This window comes from Pyrus communis, chromosome 4, assembly GCF_041283825.1.
Source record: "Pyrus communis isolate YQ-2024b chromosome 4, ASM4128382v1, whole genome shotgun sequence".
In the NCBI taxonomy this organism is placed as follows: Eukaryota; Viridiplantae; Streptophyta; class Magnoliopsida; order Rosales; family Rosaceae; genus Pyrus; species Pyrus communis.
In genome coordinates, this window is record NC_142568.1 from 16,878,293 (window position 1) to 16,895,702 (window position 17,410).

The 17,410-nt window shown below is 35.2% G+C and overlaps 2 protein-coding genes and 1 pseudogene across 2 annotated transcripts; all 3 read left to right on the plus strand.

Annotated features, from left to right (window-relative positions):
- The first annotated feature begins 1,061 nt into the window (after positions 1 to 1,061).
- On the plus strand, positions 1,062 to 3,000 carry LOC137723589 (tropinone reductase homolog; annotated as a pseudogene).
- A 5,586-nt stretch (positions 3,001 to 8,586) lies between these two features.
- LOC137722682 (tropinone reductase homolog) lies at positions 8,587 to 11,244 on the plus strand. Its single transcript, XM_068461743.2, has 5 exons — positions 8,587 to 8,815; positions 9,130 to 9,337; positions 10,146 to 10,362; positions 10,517 to 10,626; positions 10,733 to 11,244. Exons 1-5 carry the CDS (start codon positions 8,739 to 8,741, stop codon positions 10,901 to 10,903), a joined length of 783 nt encoding a protein of 260 aa, XP_068317844.2. The 5' UTR covers positions 8,587 to 8,738; the 3' UTR covers positions 10,904 to 11,244.
- A 3,464-nt stretch (positions 11,245 to 14,708) lies between these two features.
- LOC137723485 (tropinone reductase homolog) lies at positions 14,709 to 16,525 on the plus strand. The gene is made up of 5 exons (XM_068462680.2): positions 14,709 to 14,910; positions 15,023 to 15,230; positions 15,584 to 15,800; positions 15,902 to 16,011; positions 16,141 to 16,525. Exons 1-5 carry the CDS (start codon positions 14,834 to 14,836, stop codon positions 16,309 to 16,311), a joined length of 783 nt encoding a protein of 260 aa, XP_068318781.1. The 5' UTR covers positions 14,709 to 14,833; the 3' UTR covers positions 16,312 to 16,525.
- The last annotated feature ends 885 nt before the right edge of the window (positions 16,526 to 17,410 follow it).

Genomic DNA, 17,410 nt, shown 5'->3' on the forward strand with positions numbered 1-17,410 from the left:
GGGTGGTTTAGTGATGCGGTGGCCGGTTCGCCGATTACTTTTGAGGCGTTGCTTTTTGCCAGATATATCGTCTGAGATTTTGGGTTTGTTATATTGGGCTGGTCAGACCTTGTGGAGTTGTAGACATGGGCTAATGCTTTTTCATTCAGCCCCAAACAAATTTGAATTGGAAAGATGCAACTAATGTTGAATTAGGTTAAACTATAAAATAAGAGTTTAATTATTTTTAATTCTATTATTTGTTCTTATATTTTGATTTGTATATGCAATTGAAATAGATATTATATAAAATTTCATGAACAAAAATATTGAGTTGGGTGGTTTGGCCACTGTTTTAAAGTCAGCGCCTAGTGTCGTTTAGTCTTGCCTAGGCATTAAGCGCCAGATCACCGTCCCAACTAAGAATCGTTCTATGATGTTCTTGGTCAACAGTACCCATTTTTGCCAAACAATTTCTGATTTCGCCACTGTACTTAAGTTGCGTACGTACATTCCGGTTCACATGCCGAGGGGTCAGCTTCACAAAGCCAATTTATCATATTTCAATTTTTCTGTTAATCAAAAAAAAAAAAAAAACTATAGAACTTTATTACAGAATCTAATTAAGAAATATGACCTTTTGGCAACAACAGTTATTACGGTTCAATGGCTCGCACTTTGTAATAATAAGACAATCTTATTAGATTGTAATCAACGTCCTCCCTACGTGTTGAATATATCAAAGTCAAGGACAAATAGTTGACGTTCGATGGATGCTTCCGTGTTCCAATTACTTTGCATTAAATTTGACAATCCCTAATAACAAAAAGTTTGACTCAGCCAATGGATGGCGACTACTATTGTTTTCACCTTTCATCTTATTAGTTTAATATTTTGGTTTCCAGCAAGAACGCTATGTATATCCACAGCTAGCTTTCACAGAATATCATCACCACATCCACATTTAGCTATTTCATTAAATCTTCTTCAACCTACAGTTATACGTAGCTTTCATATTACCTGTTAACCAATTACCACTTCAAGTGAACAAACATCTTTAGTTACAGATCAAGCAAAAATACATGGCAGGTTTCGACAGTCAAAGATGGTCTCTAAAGGGCACGACTGCTCTCGTCACCGGTGGAACCAAAGGCATAGGGTAATTAAAATTCGCTATTTCTTCTCTTATTTGTTTCTGCATCTGATAATTCAGATCAGTTTATTTCATGGGTATATTATTCTAATTTTTCAGATGCAATTTTTTTTCAGATATGCCATTGTGGAAGAGCTGGCAGGACTTGGAGCAACCGTGCATACCTGTGCCCGTAACGAAGCGCAGATTCTTGAGAGGCTTCAAGAATGGGAAAGTAAGGCATCTCCAACCGAAGGGTTCAGAGGGCCAGAGGGCCGAAAATAGTTCGAAAACCGTCTCCAACCGAGGACTAAGCCAAAGGGTTGTGGAATCTAAGAGGGCCCCACGGAATAAGAGAGGCCTAGAGGGCTTGAGGGCTGGTTGCAAGCAACCAGCTAGCCAACCTGGGGTTGGCCAAAAAATATAGCTTTCTTGTCGGTTATAACGGACAGGAATATATTTATATTAAAAATTAAATGTATTTTTGTCGGTTATAACCGACAGGATTGCTTAAAAAAAAAATTTTGAATACAACGGCTAGTCAACTAGCCGTTGTATTCATTTTTTTTTTTTTTTTTTTTTTGGTTTTTTGGACCTTTTTTTTTTTAATTCTTAAAAATTCTAATTTTTTTTTTCTTATAAATACCTAAACCATTCATTAAATTTAAATTCTAATTTTTTTGGTTTTTTGGGCCAGTTATCATTGTAGTTTTTAAATTTAAGTTGTTGGATTTGAATTTAATTTGTTGTAGTTTTTAAATTTAAATAATAAATTATGTTTGGCCCTATGACCCTTTGGCTCTCGGTTAGAGACGGTTTTTTATGACAAGGCTCAAACGAGTCCTCTGGCCCTCAGTTGGAGACGGAGGCAAATATGACCCTGTACTGTTCATTAAAATATTAATATCTTGGAGAATCTTGGAGGGCCAGAGGGCTAAAAAGAGCCCTCCGGCCAGACCTCGGTTGGAGATGGCCTAAGGGACTCAAAGTAACTGGCTCGGTTTGTGACTTAACCTCTAAAGCACAAAGGGAGAACCTCATCAAAACCGTCTCCTCTATTTTTGATGGCAAACTTAACATTCTTGTAAGTCCATTTACGACTAAATAAATAATAGTTTAAACCTTAATTAGCCGCTTAATTAATATGAAGAAGGTTTTGACATGTCTACATATGGTGCAACATGTAGGTAAATAGTGCTACGACTTGCACACTTAGAGGAACTACAGATTACACTTTGGAAGATTTCTCAAGTATGATGGAAACCAATGTTGAATCTCCCTACCATCTTTCTCAACTTGCACATCCTCTCTTGAAGGCCTCAGGAAATGCAAGTATTGTCTTTTATTGCCTCCATTGCCGGTGTAGTAGCTCTACCGAAACTCTCTGCCTATGCAGCAACAAAAAGTGAGCAACTAATTAATTTTACAAAATATAGAAGTTTATTTAACTGCAAGACCTCTAAACGTTAATTTTCATTTCTATTTTATAGGTGCAGTCATCCAAATTTCAAAGAACTTGGCATGTGAATGGGCAAAAGACGTCATTCGTACTAATGTTGTGGCGCCATGGGCTGTCAACACCGGTGTTAAAGTTGAATCTGTAAATACCTTTCCTTCTGCCTATATATATTCTTGAGTCCTTGTGCCTTACCAAATTTGATCTTTAATAATAATTTGGGCAACTAATCTAACAATTAAACTTGGTTTAGCATTCTCAGGATGGTCATGCTGATGATTTCCGACGCCTAATAGGTCGAACTCCCATCCGCCGTCTTGCACAGCCTAATGAAATTTCATCTCTCGTCACCTTCCTTTGCCTGCCAGCTGCTTCTTACATCAATAGACAAGTTATTAGTGTTGATGGAGGATTTACAGTTAGCGGCTTCTAGAGAACTCATCTCATCAATGTCTAGGCTGCAAAATAAGCATCCTAATCACACATTAGCTAACAATCCCAAAAGTTCTTTTATTTTTTTCCTATGGATAATAATCAGTCTGTCCAATTTCTATGGAGACATCTAAATGACCAATCTACTCCTGCTCCAGCTCAGCGATATGATCGAGGTTGCTATTTCTTCACCGCCTATAAATATAGTCAACGGCCTCCAAGGTCAGAACCTTTGTCAAATTCAATCTCTACAATTAAACAAAACTTTGAGTGATTCTTCGATCAACTTAACTGTTTTTCATCACAAACCCAATTGCTTTTCAGCAAAAGTCTCTTAGCTTTTCAACTATAATCTCAAAGCCTTCATTCAAAGCAAACACCGCCTACGATCCCTAAAATCTAAAACTTTTACAACTCTGCCACCCGTGGTATAATTTAGTTGATGTGTTTTCCCAACCACCATAATTCTCTATCAGCCATATATTTTGTACTAAGTCCAATCAAATACTAGTGAGTTCAGTGGGCTACTCTACCATTATCTTGTCCCTCATAAAGTATAATTCAAAGTGTGAATAATAAGCCTAGAGCAAATAGTTAGTGCAATACTTCTGTTGTTAAAAAGTCTATAATTTGAGCGTTTAATTTGTAAAATGTAAGGATGAACAAAATTTGTACTTTGGATTTGGATGTCAGCTAAATCAGAAGTATTATCCAAACTAGCTACTAAGCATCCACATCTAACAAATGTACATTGGATTGTATCTCATTTCCTTCTGCTTTTTCTCTCTGCGTGAGAGACATTCTCTCTATGTGAGAGACTTTCTCACCGATGTGTGAGTGCTCTTAATTCCGTCATCTCGATTTGTCACCGACCCTAACAGTGGCCAGGGTCGGTGGCCTTCATTTTTATTCTTCGTCTTTTGTCTCTCTTCCCTTCTCTGTGCAATTGGCTTTCTTCATGTTTTTTGACCCGTTTTTCTTGGTAATCCATCCCCTAAGGCCTCAAATCTAACCTTTCTTTGGTCTCGATCTGACAGTCCCATTTCCAACCTTCCTTTTTCTTCTTTTCCCTCAAGTTTTTCCACCTCCATGACTCTAATCCAGCCATTTTCTGACCCTTGCATTTTTTTCAGTCATCCATCATTCTCACACATGTCCAATTCTGCAACCATCTCTTCCACCCGCGTTTTGCGACTTTCTCGAAAGATGTGCAGAGCTTCGGCTCATATGGTGTACGCACCACCACCTTCCACTTGTATGCCGTTTTTGGCTTTGTTGATGGGGGAAAATTCTTTCCCGCTGGCTTCTTTCCTTGATGGCTACAGTTTCGATATGTGTGGTGCTTGGTGGAGGAAGGTTGAGCCTTCTTCTTTGGGGCTGTGTTTGGTGCGATCTTTTGCATGGGATGCTGGATGGTGTTCAGCGGCAGGTTCTTCGATTGCATCGGCGGAAACTAGTCTTTTAGGGTTTTTGTTTTTCTATTTTTGGGCTCTTCTCTTAGGTGGGGCTTTTGTTTAGTGTTTGGGGTTCACTTTTTGTTTTGGGTTTGCTATGTAATTGGGCCCCTTTGGTTGTACTTGTGCTATCTTGGTAACGAAAATTACCTTTGTCCAAAGAAAAAAAAAAAAAAAAAAACTAGCTACTAAGCACCACCCGGTCACCTCTACCATCTGTAGTGACAAATTTTTTTATTTAATTATTATAGTTAATGCTATGATTTTGGGATGTAACACTAGTACAAAAACATGTTTGCGCGATGGAGCAAATTTAGTCGCACAAAGTATGTTTGCGTGACACAAAACACAAAACGTCGCGCAAACGACCTTTGCGCAATGGCATTTTGCATGACGTTTTGTGTGTCGCGTAAGATTTTGGTGCCAAACCAAGAATGCTTTACTGCTTTTTTTCCTAACTTTGACAAAGGTTTGCATTCGTCACGCAAAATAACTTTGCGTGACATAGGTGCACCTGCGTCGCGCAAAACAGCTTTGCGTGATGAAGACTACCGTCGCACAAAACTACTTTGTGCAACGAAGGTTCACCTATGTCATACAAAGTTATTTTGCGTGACGAAAGCACACCTTCATCGCGCAAAGTCAATGACTTTGTAGTATAACATAAGATTTTGTGATATCCACTTGTGTAAATATTTTAAATTGACGATCAAATTAGTTCATTGTATTCATATAGGATCAAGGAGTGTAGTTGTAAAAAATCATCAAAATTGGAGTTAAAACTACCGTTAAATCGTGATTTTTTATTTATAACTGTCGAAAAGGTTTGTCCCGTTATTTGATCTCTGAATATTTGTTTTTTGCAATTTTTAGCGTATGCGATCTCGAAGCATATACAAACAAGTTTTGACGGTTCGATCGTTGAAACTAGTTTCGTATAATGCGTATCCCATCAAAACAATAGATTTACTAACACTTGGAGTTTATTTATACTTTCATTAAGTATAACATAAATATTTTGTGGTATCCACTAGTGTAAATATTTTAAATTGAAGATCGAATCCATTCATTGTATTCATATAAGGTTAAAGAGTGTAACTGTAAAAAATCATCAAAATCAGAGTTAAAACTACCGTTAAATCGTGATTTTTTGTTTTTAACCGTCGAAAAGTTTTGTCCCGTGACTTGATCTCTGAATGTTTGTTTTTTGCGATTTTTTGGCTTATGTGATCTCAACAGATATACAAACAAGTTTGACGGTTGGATCGTTGAAACTAGCTTCGTAAAATGCGTATCCAATCAAAACGATAATTTCACTAATACTTAGAGTTTATTTATACTTTCATTAAGTATAACATAAAGATTTTGTGGTATCTACTAGTGTAAATATTTTAAATTGAAGATCGAATTCATTCGTTGTATTCATATAGGGTCAAGGAGTGTAGTTGTAAAAAATCATCAAAATCGAAGTTAAATAACTATTAAATCGTGATTATTCGTTTATAATCGTCGAAAAGTTTTGTCTCATTACTTGATCTGTGAATGTTTGTTTTTTGGGATTTTTGGCGTACGCGATCTCGAAATATATACAAACAAATTTGACGATTGGATCGTTGAAACTAATTTCGTCTCCCATCAAGTTCAATAGTATATATATTTACTAAGTAGATTTTAATTTATTTATTTTGTACTCATATGCAAAAGGCGAAAATATATATATATATTTGTACTCATAAGCAAAGTGGTTTTGTGTGACGCAGGTTATTTGTTCGTCGCACAAGTCCTACTGTGATTGCTTTGGCGCGACGGTTGGCGCGCGACAAAGGTTCGTTGGGCTAATTTTTGCACGACATTTTTTGCCTTTGCGCGACAAAGGACCTGCGTCGCGCAAAGTTTTTTTTGTACCAGTAAAACATGAAATTTCACTATGGACAAATTTAGTTTGTAATTTGTAATGTTGTTTGTAGTATAATTATAAATGAAAAATTGGTAGTCTATCATTCTATTTTTCAATGTTATTTTCGCTTTGATTTTTTTTTAAACTTTTATATTGAGACCATATTGGATATTAAAATTCTGAATCCACTGCTAAATACATAGGAAGCGAAAAAGTCTATAAAAACAACTTCTCCTTCCTAATAATACAACTAGGAAGTGTAAATATATTGCACCTAGGAATGTATTAATACGAGATAAAAGAAAAAAGACCAAATAAACACCATCAAAATGGTTAAAAGGACAGCATATTAGGAGATGAAGCTTGCTTAGCATTACAAGAAAAATGCCTTTTTGCGACACTTTTTTTGCGTCAGATTACACTACCATCACAAATAAGAGGAAATTGGCGCGGTATTTGTTAGTGCAAAAATATTTGCGACACTGCTATAAGTAATGTCGCAAATAGTTATATATGTCATCTTAAACAAATAGCTTGAGACGCCCCTAACGATGGATAGAGTTTGAGCATGAACAAATTGGGCGCTTAGTGTTAAATAAACCAGTGCACGCTCCTTTTTTCATTTTCCCAACGCAGCCTTAATTCTCTCCCTCAACCGTTTCCTTTTCTCTTTCGATTGTAAAAAATAAATTATGATGTTCTGCTTTGTTGTGCCTTAGCTCGTTCGTTAGTGTGGAAACAAGATTCAGATTACCTCACCAAGATACAGACCCACAGTTGAACAGAATAAAATACAAGAAATAAAGACATTGAGAAATTTATAAGATTATGCAAAAACCTGTCTACGTCCCTGGAGAGATATTGCTCTTCACTACGAGAATAACAGTATAAGTTACACATGAGTTAAATCGACATAATCCAATCCCAAATCCCTTGTACACCCACTCACAGAATTTTTCCAAAAACCTCACTCTACCCTAAGAGTTCTTTAACTAGAATACTTTTCACTCTAGCTCTCTTGATTTTCTCTCAACCCATGTTCAACCTTACCTATGGGCTCTCCCTCTTGAATGCTTCTATGATGCTTACCTTCGCACTTTCCAAGCATACGAAATGCACAAATATTGCATCTAGTTATGGACATACACTAGCAGCCAACAACCAAGACCAAAAAACCTTAAGTTCACATGACATAATCATCACCTAGCCTACCTAGCATGCACCAAAGTCTATACATAGCCTATAGAGTACAACTTTTTCTCCATTTGCCATTTAATGCATAGAAGAGAAAGCATGCACAATTGCATGCAAGCAAACACAAAGTCACGGTTGTTGCCATTTCCTTGTACCATTCACATGGTTTTCAATTGTTGTCAACACATGACTCATAATTACTCACAAATGTATGAACATGCTCGCCCTAATCAGAGATTCAATAGAAAATTCTGGAGTTGTATCGGAGATTCCGGAGAAAAATCGGAGTTCTTGTCAGCCACTGCAACCATCTTCATCTTCTCTCTTTTCTGATTCCATAAGTCTCGCTAAGTGTGTTCTAGGATTTCTGTCAAATTTGAAAGCCAATTATTATTTTAAATTTCGAATTTATTTTCTAATTGGTGAATGTATTGTTGTTAATATGTTTTCATGAATTGATTATATACTTGAGGGGTTAAAGAAATCCCCTGCTTTCAAGTTGATTGTCGAGTGAATTCCCTAAAAAAAAGTAAAGCATATGGCATTTGATTGTTGCGTGAACATGGATGAAAATCTTTTGTGGTGGGCAAAGTGATGAGAAAAGGAGTTGGGTTTCGAGACTAGTAGATAAAATTCATTGATTACTTGTTGAACGGGGATGAAAATATTTGTATATGCTGCAGTATGTGCAGTGGGGATGAGAATCTTCGTATGGCATTTGATTGTTGCGTGAACAGGGATGAAAATCTTTTGTGGTGGGCAAAGTGAAGAGAAAAGGCGTTGGGTTTCGAGACTAGTAGATAAAAATTTTGGAGTGTTAGTGGTAAATGATGTATTAATCGGTTGTTCTGTTAATGGGGAGGGACCCCTTCCCCACCGGCCACTATATAGCTTTACTCCTGCATACACCCAATCAGTTCAAGGAATTGACACAATCCCTAATTAACAAGAATCTTGACTCAACCGAATTGGTGGGCCACTGTTACGCTGTTTGACAGTTTCTTGTGATATTTCAATATAATTTGTTTTGGTCAAGCAGGACTACTATATATACACACTGATTGCATAGAATATGAGCACAACACATTTTAGTTCATTCTTCTTCAGTCTTCAGTAATATACAGAGCTTTCTTCTTGCCTGTTAGCTGAAGAACATTTGAGGGTTATAAACATTCAGTTTGAGAAGCAAAATACATGGCAGGTTTCGACAGCCAAAGATGGTCTCTCAAAGGCATGACTGCCCTCGTCACCGGTGGAACAAAAGGCATCGGGTAATCAAATTACCTATCTCTTCTCTTCAGTCTTCACGATAATTTCTCTTCAGTCTCCAGTTCTTATTAGAGAATAGAGCCTCTCAGATCGTAGATATAATTATGTGTGGGAGGTTCACTGTTAATATCGTATAAATCATTTGTGATAAGACCTCACATTTAATAATAGTTGGTTAAGTTAGGGACAATATTGGTCATGATGACGTTGAGCTATATGCTTGGTATAAAAGTTTGTCAGTTCTCATATATATTTGTCTCTTTCTTAACTGGTTGCTAGTTAACTAACATTGTTGTTGGGTGTGCAATTGTATTAGATATGCCATTGTGGAGGAGCTAGCAGGACTTGGAGCAACCGTTCACACCTGCGCTCGCAACCAGTCACAGATTCTTGAGAGGCTTCAAGAATGGGAAAGTAAGGGATTCAAAGTGACTGGCTCGGTTTGTGACTTAACCTCTAAAGCACAAAGGGAGAACCTCATCAAAACTGTCTCCTCTATTTTTGAAGGCAAACTTAACATCCTTGTAAGTTCATTTATGACTAATACAACCTTAATTAATTCACATCTTATTAATTAATCTAAAAATATGACTTTAGCCCCTAAAACTTAATTTTCTCTACATCAAACCCAACATAAGTTTTTTACTAGAATAAAATCCATAGACTAGATTCTACATCAGCAAATTCATTAATTATGTTTGACTTCACACATTTAAAATTTTTGGATGCCTAAAATACCCCTATTATGATGTACATAATTAATGGCCTGCAAATTGTAAGGGAGAATTAATGATTTTACAAATAATAATAATAATAATAATAATAATAATAATAATAATGTTATAAATTTATTGCCTAATATATAATAACATAAAACATGTCTAATATATGTTATTATACATGCTAAATTAAGTCAATAAAATTATATTTTACATATTAATGTAGGTAAATTATTTCACACACACACATATATATATATATATATTTTAAATGCCTGATATATGTAAAATTCATGCAAAATAATATGCTTACATAACAAAAGAATGCAATTTCATTCATATAGTGCACCTACGTATACTATTAAAATTTTAAAATGTTAGATTGCTTTAAACATTTATTGTTTTGATTTGAACAGTGTGGCACAAGTTGTATATATTTTGTAATAATAGGTCAATTACTTTTCTACTTGGCAGTCTTGTTTAAATTTGGATTTTATTTGGATGTTTAGAATGATGTGAGTTTTTATTTAGAAAATAAGAATTGTAAGGGTCTTTAATTAACTAATTACCATTAAATGGATTTTGAGTGTGCTACGTATGGTGCAATATGTAGGTAAATAATGCTGCAACTTGCACACTTAGAGGAACCACAGATTATACTTTGGATGATTTCTCAAGTATGATGAAAACCAATGTTGAATCTCCCTACCATCTTTCTCAACTTGCACATCCTCTCTTGAAGGCCTCAGGAAATGCAAGTATTGTCTTTGTTGCCTCCATTGCCGGTGTGGTAGCTCTACCGAAACTCTCTGCCTATGCAGCAACAAAAAGTGAGTAATTAATTAATCTTCCAAAACTGTCTTCCTATATTTTTTCTCAGCTTCTCCAGCATTAACTGCCTCACATGAATAATGTGCCAAATCACTAGTGTTATTGTGTTATTGATTGCAATCTCTAAACATCACTACCACTGCTATCTTATAGGCGCAGTCATCCAAATTTCGAAGAACTTGGCATGCGAATGGGCAAAAGACAACATTCGTACTAATGCTGTGGCGCCATGGGCTGTCAACACCGGAGTTAAAGTTGATTCTGTAAATATCCATCCCCTTCTACCTATATATATTGTTCAGTCCTTGTGTTTTACCAAATTTTTAGGCATATCTCATCTAACAGTTAAACTTGATTTTGATATGTCAGGATGGTCATTCCGATGATTTCAGACGCCTAATAGGTCGAACTCCCGTCCGTCGCCTTGCACAGCCTAATGAAATATCATCTCTGATCACTTTCCTCTGCCTTCCTGCTGCTTCTTACATCAATGGACAAGTTATCAGTGTTGATGGAGGATTTACAGTTAGCGGCTTCTAGCGAACTGAACTCATCAATGCACAGGCTGCAAAATCTGGCATCCTACCTATCTGATCGCATATCATCTAAGAATTCCAACCATATTTCTTCAATTATTTCCTACGGGCAATATCAGTCCCTCCAATTTGCGGACAGGTTCACACCTCTATGCTAGTAGTAAGCCCCTGGGAAAAGTCAATGCAATGTTCATGGTTGTTAAAAAGTCTCTATAATTTGAGCGTTTACTTTGAAAATCGTAAGCATAAGCATAATATGAGTGGCCCCATATTTATGATGGAAAAGGCAATGAAATGTTCATGGTTGTTAAAAAGTCTCTATAATTTAAGCGTTTACTTCGTAAATCCTAAGGATAAGCATAATATGAGTGGCCCCATATTTATGATTGATATAATTCCTTTGTCAACAATTGCGGTTTATAAGACTTTTCCTTTATCGAAGGATGTATTTTATTGAAAACGTCAAAAGGCAAAAAACCAAACCAAATGCACAAATGGCCAGACAAGAGCCGATCCGTACTATAATAAGATGACCATCGTGTGACTAGAGCATGACCAGGGACGAAGGAGGTTGGGAAGCCCATGAGATATTGCATACCCTAGACTTGGCCCAACAGCTCGATTACTAGAGCGCAAAGCACAATTTGCTTAGAGTTAATTAATCTCAATATTAACCTATACCATGGACGTACCTGAGTACTTAGCGTCATCGTCACCAACGTCATGCTTTTTTCCTTGATGATAACTAATAAGCATGATTTTTTTAATCTATAAAAGAATGTATATAATTATATCTATCTCTTTTATCACGTTATATGTGACTTATCATGTAATATGAAATATATATCATTTATTGTAGGAAAAAATGAATGAATTAAAACTTTTTTTCATAAGTCAACGTTCAATTATCATTATTATTCAATTTTTTACTCATACTAGAAAACGAAAAAAAAAAAAAAATCTTACAATTGGGGCCAACTACAGCTCATGCTTTCCAACCTAACTTCTGGTTCAAGTTGGCCAAGTTGGTTCATTCTTTGACCGCAAAACTAGCAGAATTCTTAGCAAATATGTGATTTATGGGCTGTCCATTCTTTCATACAGGCATCTGTTATTTTATAAGTTTCTTCCTCTTGGTCAAATTAGTATACGCTTCCCTACATGGAGCGAATTTTCAAAGCTAACATGTTGACAACATAAATTGGGTTAGTGTAGCAATTGGGGTTCACCCGTGGAATAACATTCTCTTACAATATGAAGAAAGTTGAAGTTATACTCTAAAACTAATTGGCTATATGGGAAATAGTCAGCTTATTTACAAACATATGCAAAATCTCTTCTTTCTCTGATGTCGAATTCATACTCTCACTACCAATACCAAGTAAACAGAATTTCCGTGCCTAAACTAAAGAAGCTATTTCTACCACATTTTTAATCACCAGTTTTATTACTAGTTGAGATTGATTTGTAGTTACTCTCTCTCTTAAGCAGACCAGCTGATGATCAGCGTGGTGAGCTATAGAACTTAGCATTATGATGAATTCACGCTAATGCTAAATGCATGTTCAAATATATCGGAAGTCCAAGATGCCAAATATTTTGGATCTTAGCCTTAGCCTTAGCGTTTCACATTCGCAATTATGTCAGCCGCACAAAGTCAATTTAATTTGTGAACAGAAAATCTAAGAATTATACATTTTCAAAGTAAACCCTTTGACCAACATTCTACGTAAGCAAACATCTTCTTTTTTTAAGGTATTAGAGTCAGGATAGGGGTTAAAGAATTGAGTGAATTTTTCATATCTATTATACATACGATAAATTTTTAGTTGTGATGGGAACACAGATGGTACACCACGTGTTTTTATACAAGTGGTGAAAAATTTTAATTTTTAAGTTATTAACCTTTTAACACACACATCTCACCATTTATATGAGGACACGTAGTGTACTACATCGTGTGACGATTACACTGAAAAATCTCTCTATATATACCCCTCAACGACTAATATGCGCACAATTACTCATTATTTATTGTATGCATTTGCTTCCCCTTTTTACATTATTTATTGTAAGAAAATTTTATCTCCATATTACCTATGCGGTAGGTATCAAAACCTATGTATCAAAATTATCCATAAATTTGGTATCAAACCATCCACATTATCTACAAATTCGTTTTCAAACTCATTCATATTATCCATATAAAAGACTCAAATATAATAATTTTAAGCTAAAAATCATTTTGTTCTACATAAATAACATTAAATTAGAAAACTAATGTTTGACAAAATAAAAAAAATAAAAAAAATATTAGAGAGGATAAAATAGGCATGAAACAAAATTAGAAATGAAACCCTAGCTATTAATTAATTGACCTTATCATCTTACAAAGATAAGTCACAAGAAAATATTACCAAACAAAAGTCAATAATACGCATTGCTGAACTCCTATCAACGTATTGATGAATTGACAAAACCCCAATAATAAGTTGGACTCGGCCAAAGGATGACTAGTGACTAGTACGTAATAGGTACCGTGTTTGATCCTTTTTTTTATATTTTTTAATCAGTCTTTCTTCTTTTTAATTAATTAAAACTTTTTGGTTTCAATTTGGCTGTTCAGCAAGAATTAAAATAGAGAGTTGCTAGACTCATCCCGTTAACTTATTTTTCCACCCACATTATATTTGCACTTGCTATAAAAAGTTAAAAAATTAAAATGTTATTTCCCCACCCACTATTATTCCTCAAATAACCCTTAATATATATAATTATAACTTATCTCTTAAAAAGAGAATATAAACAAATAATATTACTCTCTTCTAAAAGGCAGCAGAAAAATAAAAAAAATGGAGTCTTCCAATCTTCAGCCTGATGTACACCTGTTGTTCACCATGGAAAGGGAAAAATCGGAGTCTTCCAGTTGCTTGTAGAACACATTTTTGGTGCTCTCTCTCGAACCCGAACCCCTGGCCTCCGCAAATGTGGCTCACACATGTTCTAGTAGTTGTAATTTTTTAGAAGCCCTTCTAAGTTGTAAGCAATCCAGTAAAAACAAGTTTGGTTGAGATTGAAAATGGAGCTTACTCATGTAAACCATCTCTAGGAATATGCATATGAAAACGTGAAACAAATTGTACCCTAACCTAAGGCTAATCATAATAATGTACGCAAAATTTAAATATAAAATCATAGCCACAGATGCAAATTCAAAGAAAAAAACCATAAAGCTATGCAAATTCAATTGTACGATGGCGACAAATTAAAACGACTCACACATAAAATTATTCTTCTACCTCTTTGATGGAAACATAATCCTCTACTTCTTCCATATAAACATCATCTTCTATGTTCATTATTTTTGCTTTCTCTCTCTGAATGATTTTGCTTTCTCTGAATGAAAAGAGATGAGAAGGATGAATAGGATTTAAGGGAGACAAATCGTCTAAATAGAAGATAAGAGCTATCATGCCCAGAATTTTCCTTTTTTTACAAAAAAAACAAAAAAAAAAAAAAAAAAAAAAAAAAAAAAAAAAAAAAACCAAAAACACAAAACTGGATAACTAAGGTCCTAACTAGTCATTTTACAAAAGAATAAATTTGTAATTAAAAAATTCATTAAGGTGGATGGGAAGATAAAATATTAAGGTGGGAATAACAGCTCTCATAAAATATTAAAACTTTGGTTTCAATTTGGGTGTACGGGAAGAATTAATATATTAAAAACTTTGGTTTCAATTTGCGTGTTCGGCAAGAGTTAATATATATTATATGTGTGTGTGTGTGTGTCTATATATATATATATGCAAAGCTTTCATAGATTATCAGCACATCCACATTTTAGTTCATTCTTCTTGAGTTCAACCTTCTGCACTAAACTCAGCTTTCTTATTGCCTGTTAAGCAATCAACAGTTCAAGCAAAACATACCAATGGCCGGTTTCAACAGCCAAAGATGGTCTCTAAAGGGTATGACCGCCCTCGTCACTGGTGGAACTAAGGGCATCGGGTTAGCTAGCTCTCTGATCTCAGTCTCGCTCTCAATTTGTTTCGTTACTATTTAGTAGATTCATATCTATATCTCTTGCTGACGTTGTTCTCATAAATAACTTGTGCATTAGATATGCCATAGTAGAAGAGCTAGCAGGACTTGGTGCAACCGTGCATACTTGTGCTCGTAACGAAGCACAGATTGTTGAGAGGCTTCAAGAATGGGAAGATAAGGGATTCAAAGTGACAGGCTCAGTTTGTGATCTCACTTCTAAAGCTCAAAGAGAAAACCTCATCAAAACCGTCTCCTGTATTTTCAATGGCAAGCTTAACATCCTTGTAAGTTTACTTATTGCCCTTACTTTTCTCTTTCTTTCTGTGTTATGTGTCCAAATTTCCGAGTCGGGTCAGCGGTGTACTATTGATCACATTAATATAGTTCCAACTTAACCACTTGCATAGCCTGGCATGTGGTGCACAAAAGGTGTTGGTGCAATTAAGAGGGAAATCATTCAGTATAATTGAGTCATAATTTTTTCTATCATGTTTCCGATGTTTGGATTGCATTGTTCAACATTATCTGTGACTCTACATAATAATAATTATTAGACCGTAAGACCTAACTATTTTTGCTTTGTTTTTCAATCTTGGTGTAAAATCTAATTTTCTAAGTGATATTTTATTTGGCACAGGTAAATAATGCTGCAATATGTACTCTCAGAAGTACTGCAGATTACACTTTGGAAGATTTTTCAGGCATGATGGGCACCAATGTTGAATCTCCCTACCATCTTTCTCAACTTGCATATCCTCTCTTGAAAGCCTCAGAAGATGCAAGTATTGTATTTGTCTCCTCTATTGCTGGTCTGAAAGCTCTACCCAGACTATCTGCCTATGCAGCAACCAAAGGTAATATATTACTTATTTTTGTTTTAGTTAAAATAAGATTGCAAATAGTTCTCACCTACAAAGCCCTAAATTTTTTTTTTCTGTTTTTTCCATATTTACAGGAGCAGTGATACAGATTGCAAAAAATTTGGCATGTGAATGGGCAAAAGACAACATTCGTACAAACGCTGTGGCACCATGGGCTGTCAACACTGGGGCTAAAGTCGAAAATGTATGTAGCACTCCCCTCCGGCCAATTATTTTTCTGGGCTTAATTAACCTTGATTTGTAACAATTTGACCAAACTGCATTAGGTATATTGATCTGACACGTTTAAAACTTGATCATTTTAAATTATCAGGATGGTCATGCTGAAGATTTCAGACGGCTGATAGGTCGAACTCCCATCCGTCGTCTTGCACAGCCTAATGAAATTTCGTCTCTGGTGTCCTTCCTTTGCCTCCCTGCTGCTTCTTTCATCAATGGACAAGTGATTAGCGTTGATGGAGGATTCACTGTTAGTGGTTTCTAGCATACTGAGTAGTAATATGCAGGGTTGCCAATTTTCAACCTACCATCAGTCCCCAACATTTGTTATCCTTTTCCATTAATTTGAAGATGTATAGAGTTACATTTAATCAATTTCTTAATAACTCTTGTCCAAAAAGTATGTAAAATGTGTACGTTGGCGTTTATGTTGTTTTTTTTAAGGATAATACATTTTAACATCAGTTCAAGCTCGCGTACATATATTTGCCTCAACTGTTGAGATATTTCAAATGTGAACAATTTGGATATTTATGTAGGAAATAGCCAAAACATGAACTTTGTGATATAAAGTTTCTCATGGGATTTAGAGATAAGGGCTTAAATAAGATGATCCTTTTAATCTACCTAAAAGGTTTTCTAAATTTGAAGGGGAGTAGTATTCCTGATTATTCGTAATTTAATCGAATTATAGATACGGATTATATATATGGGTCATTGTATGATCAAATTCTATTGAGTTTGGCTCATAGTAATCATTTATCAAAGACATAATAAAAAAAAAAGTACGGAACAAAGTCAGATTTGTATTGTAATAGAATAGATTGAATAAAATAATTTCTATTTTAGACATAAACAATCTTTAATTTACTAGAGTGTAATATTGTCCTATTTTTATTGAATAGTTGTTCGTTGTTTTTCACTATTAAATGAGCACATTATTAGTATAAATTGAAAGCTTCACTATTTTATCGTGCTGGTTTTATATATAAATACCTAGCATCAAAATTGAGCACACTAGTCTATAGAGAACGGGAAAAACCCCAAAAATGCACGGACGAGTTTGATTTGTTGATGCAAATAGATCCGTTGGTACTTGGTAGGGATGGTAAGGGCTTGAAGCCGGCCAGTCAAAAATCAGATTATTATGAAAGTTGTTTATTAAATTGTTTGAAATTCGAATAAAAATGATACTAATTTCGTACAATTTGTTTTATTTCCGGCTTCGTGCCCTATCCCGGTCCCCCTTACCTGACTTCGTGCCCCATTCCAGTTCTCATTGGGTAAGGGGGTTCCCACCCTCTAACACAACTTGATTAGATCCACGACGTTGTGGCACTTTTCTGACCATCGGTTATAAATAT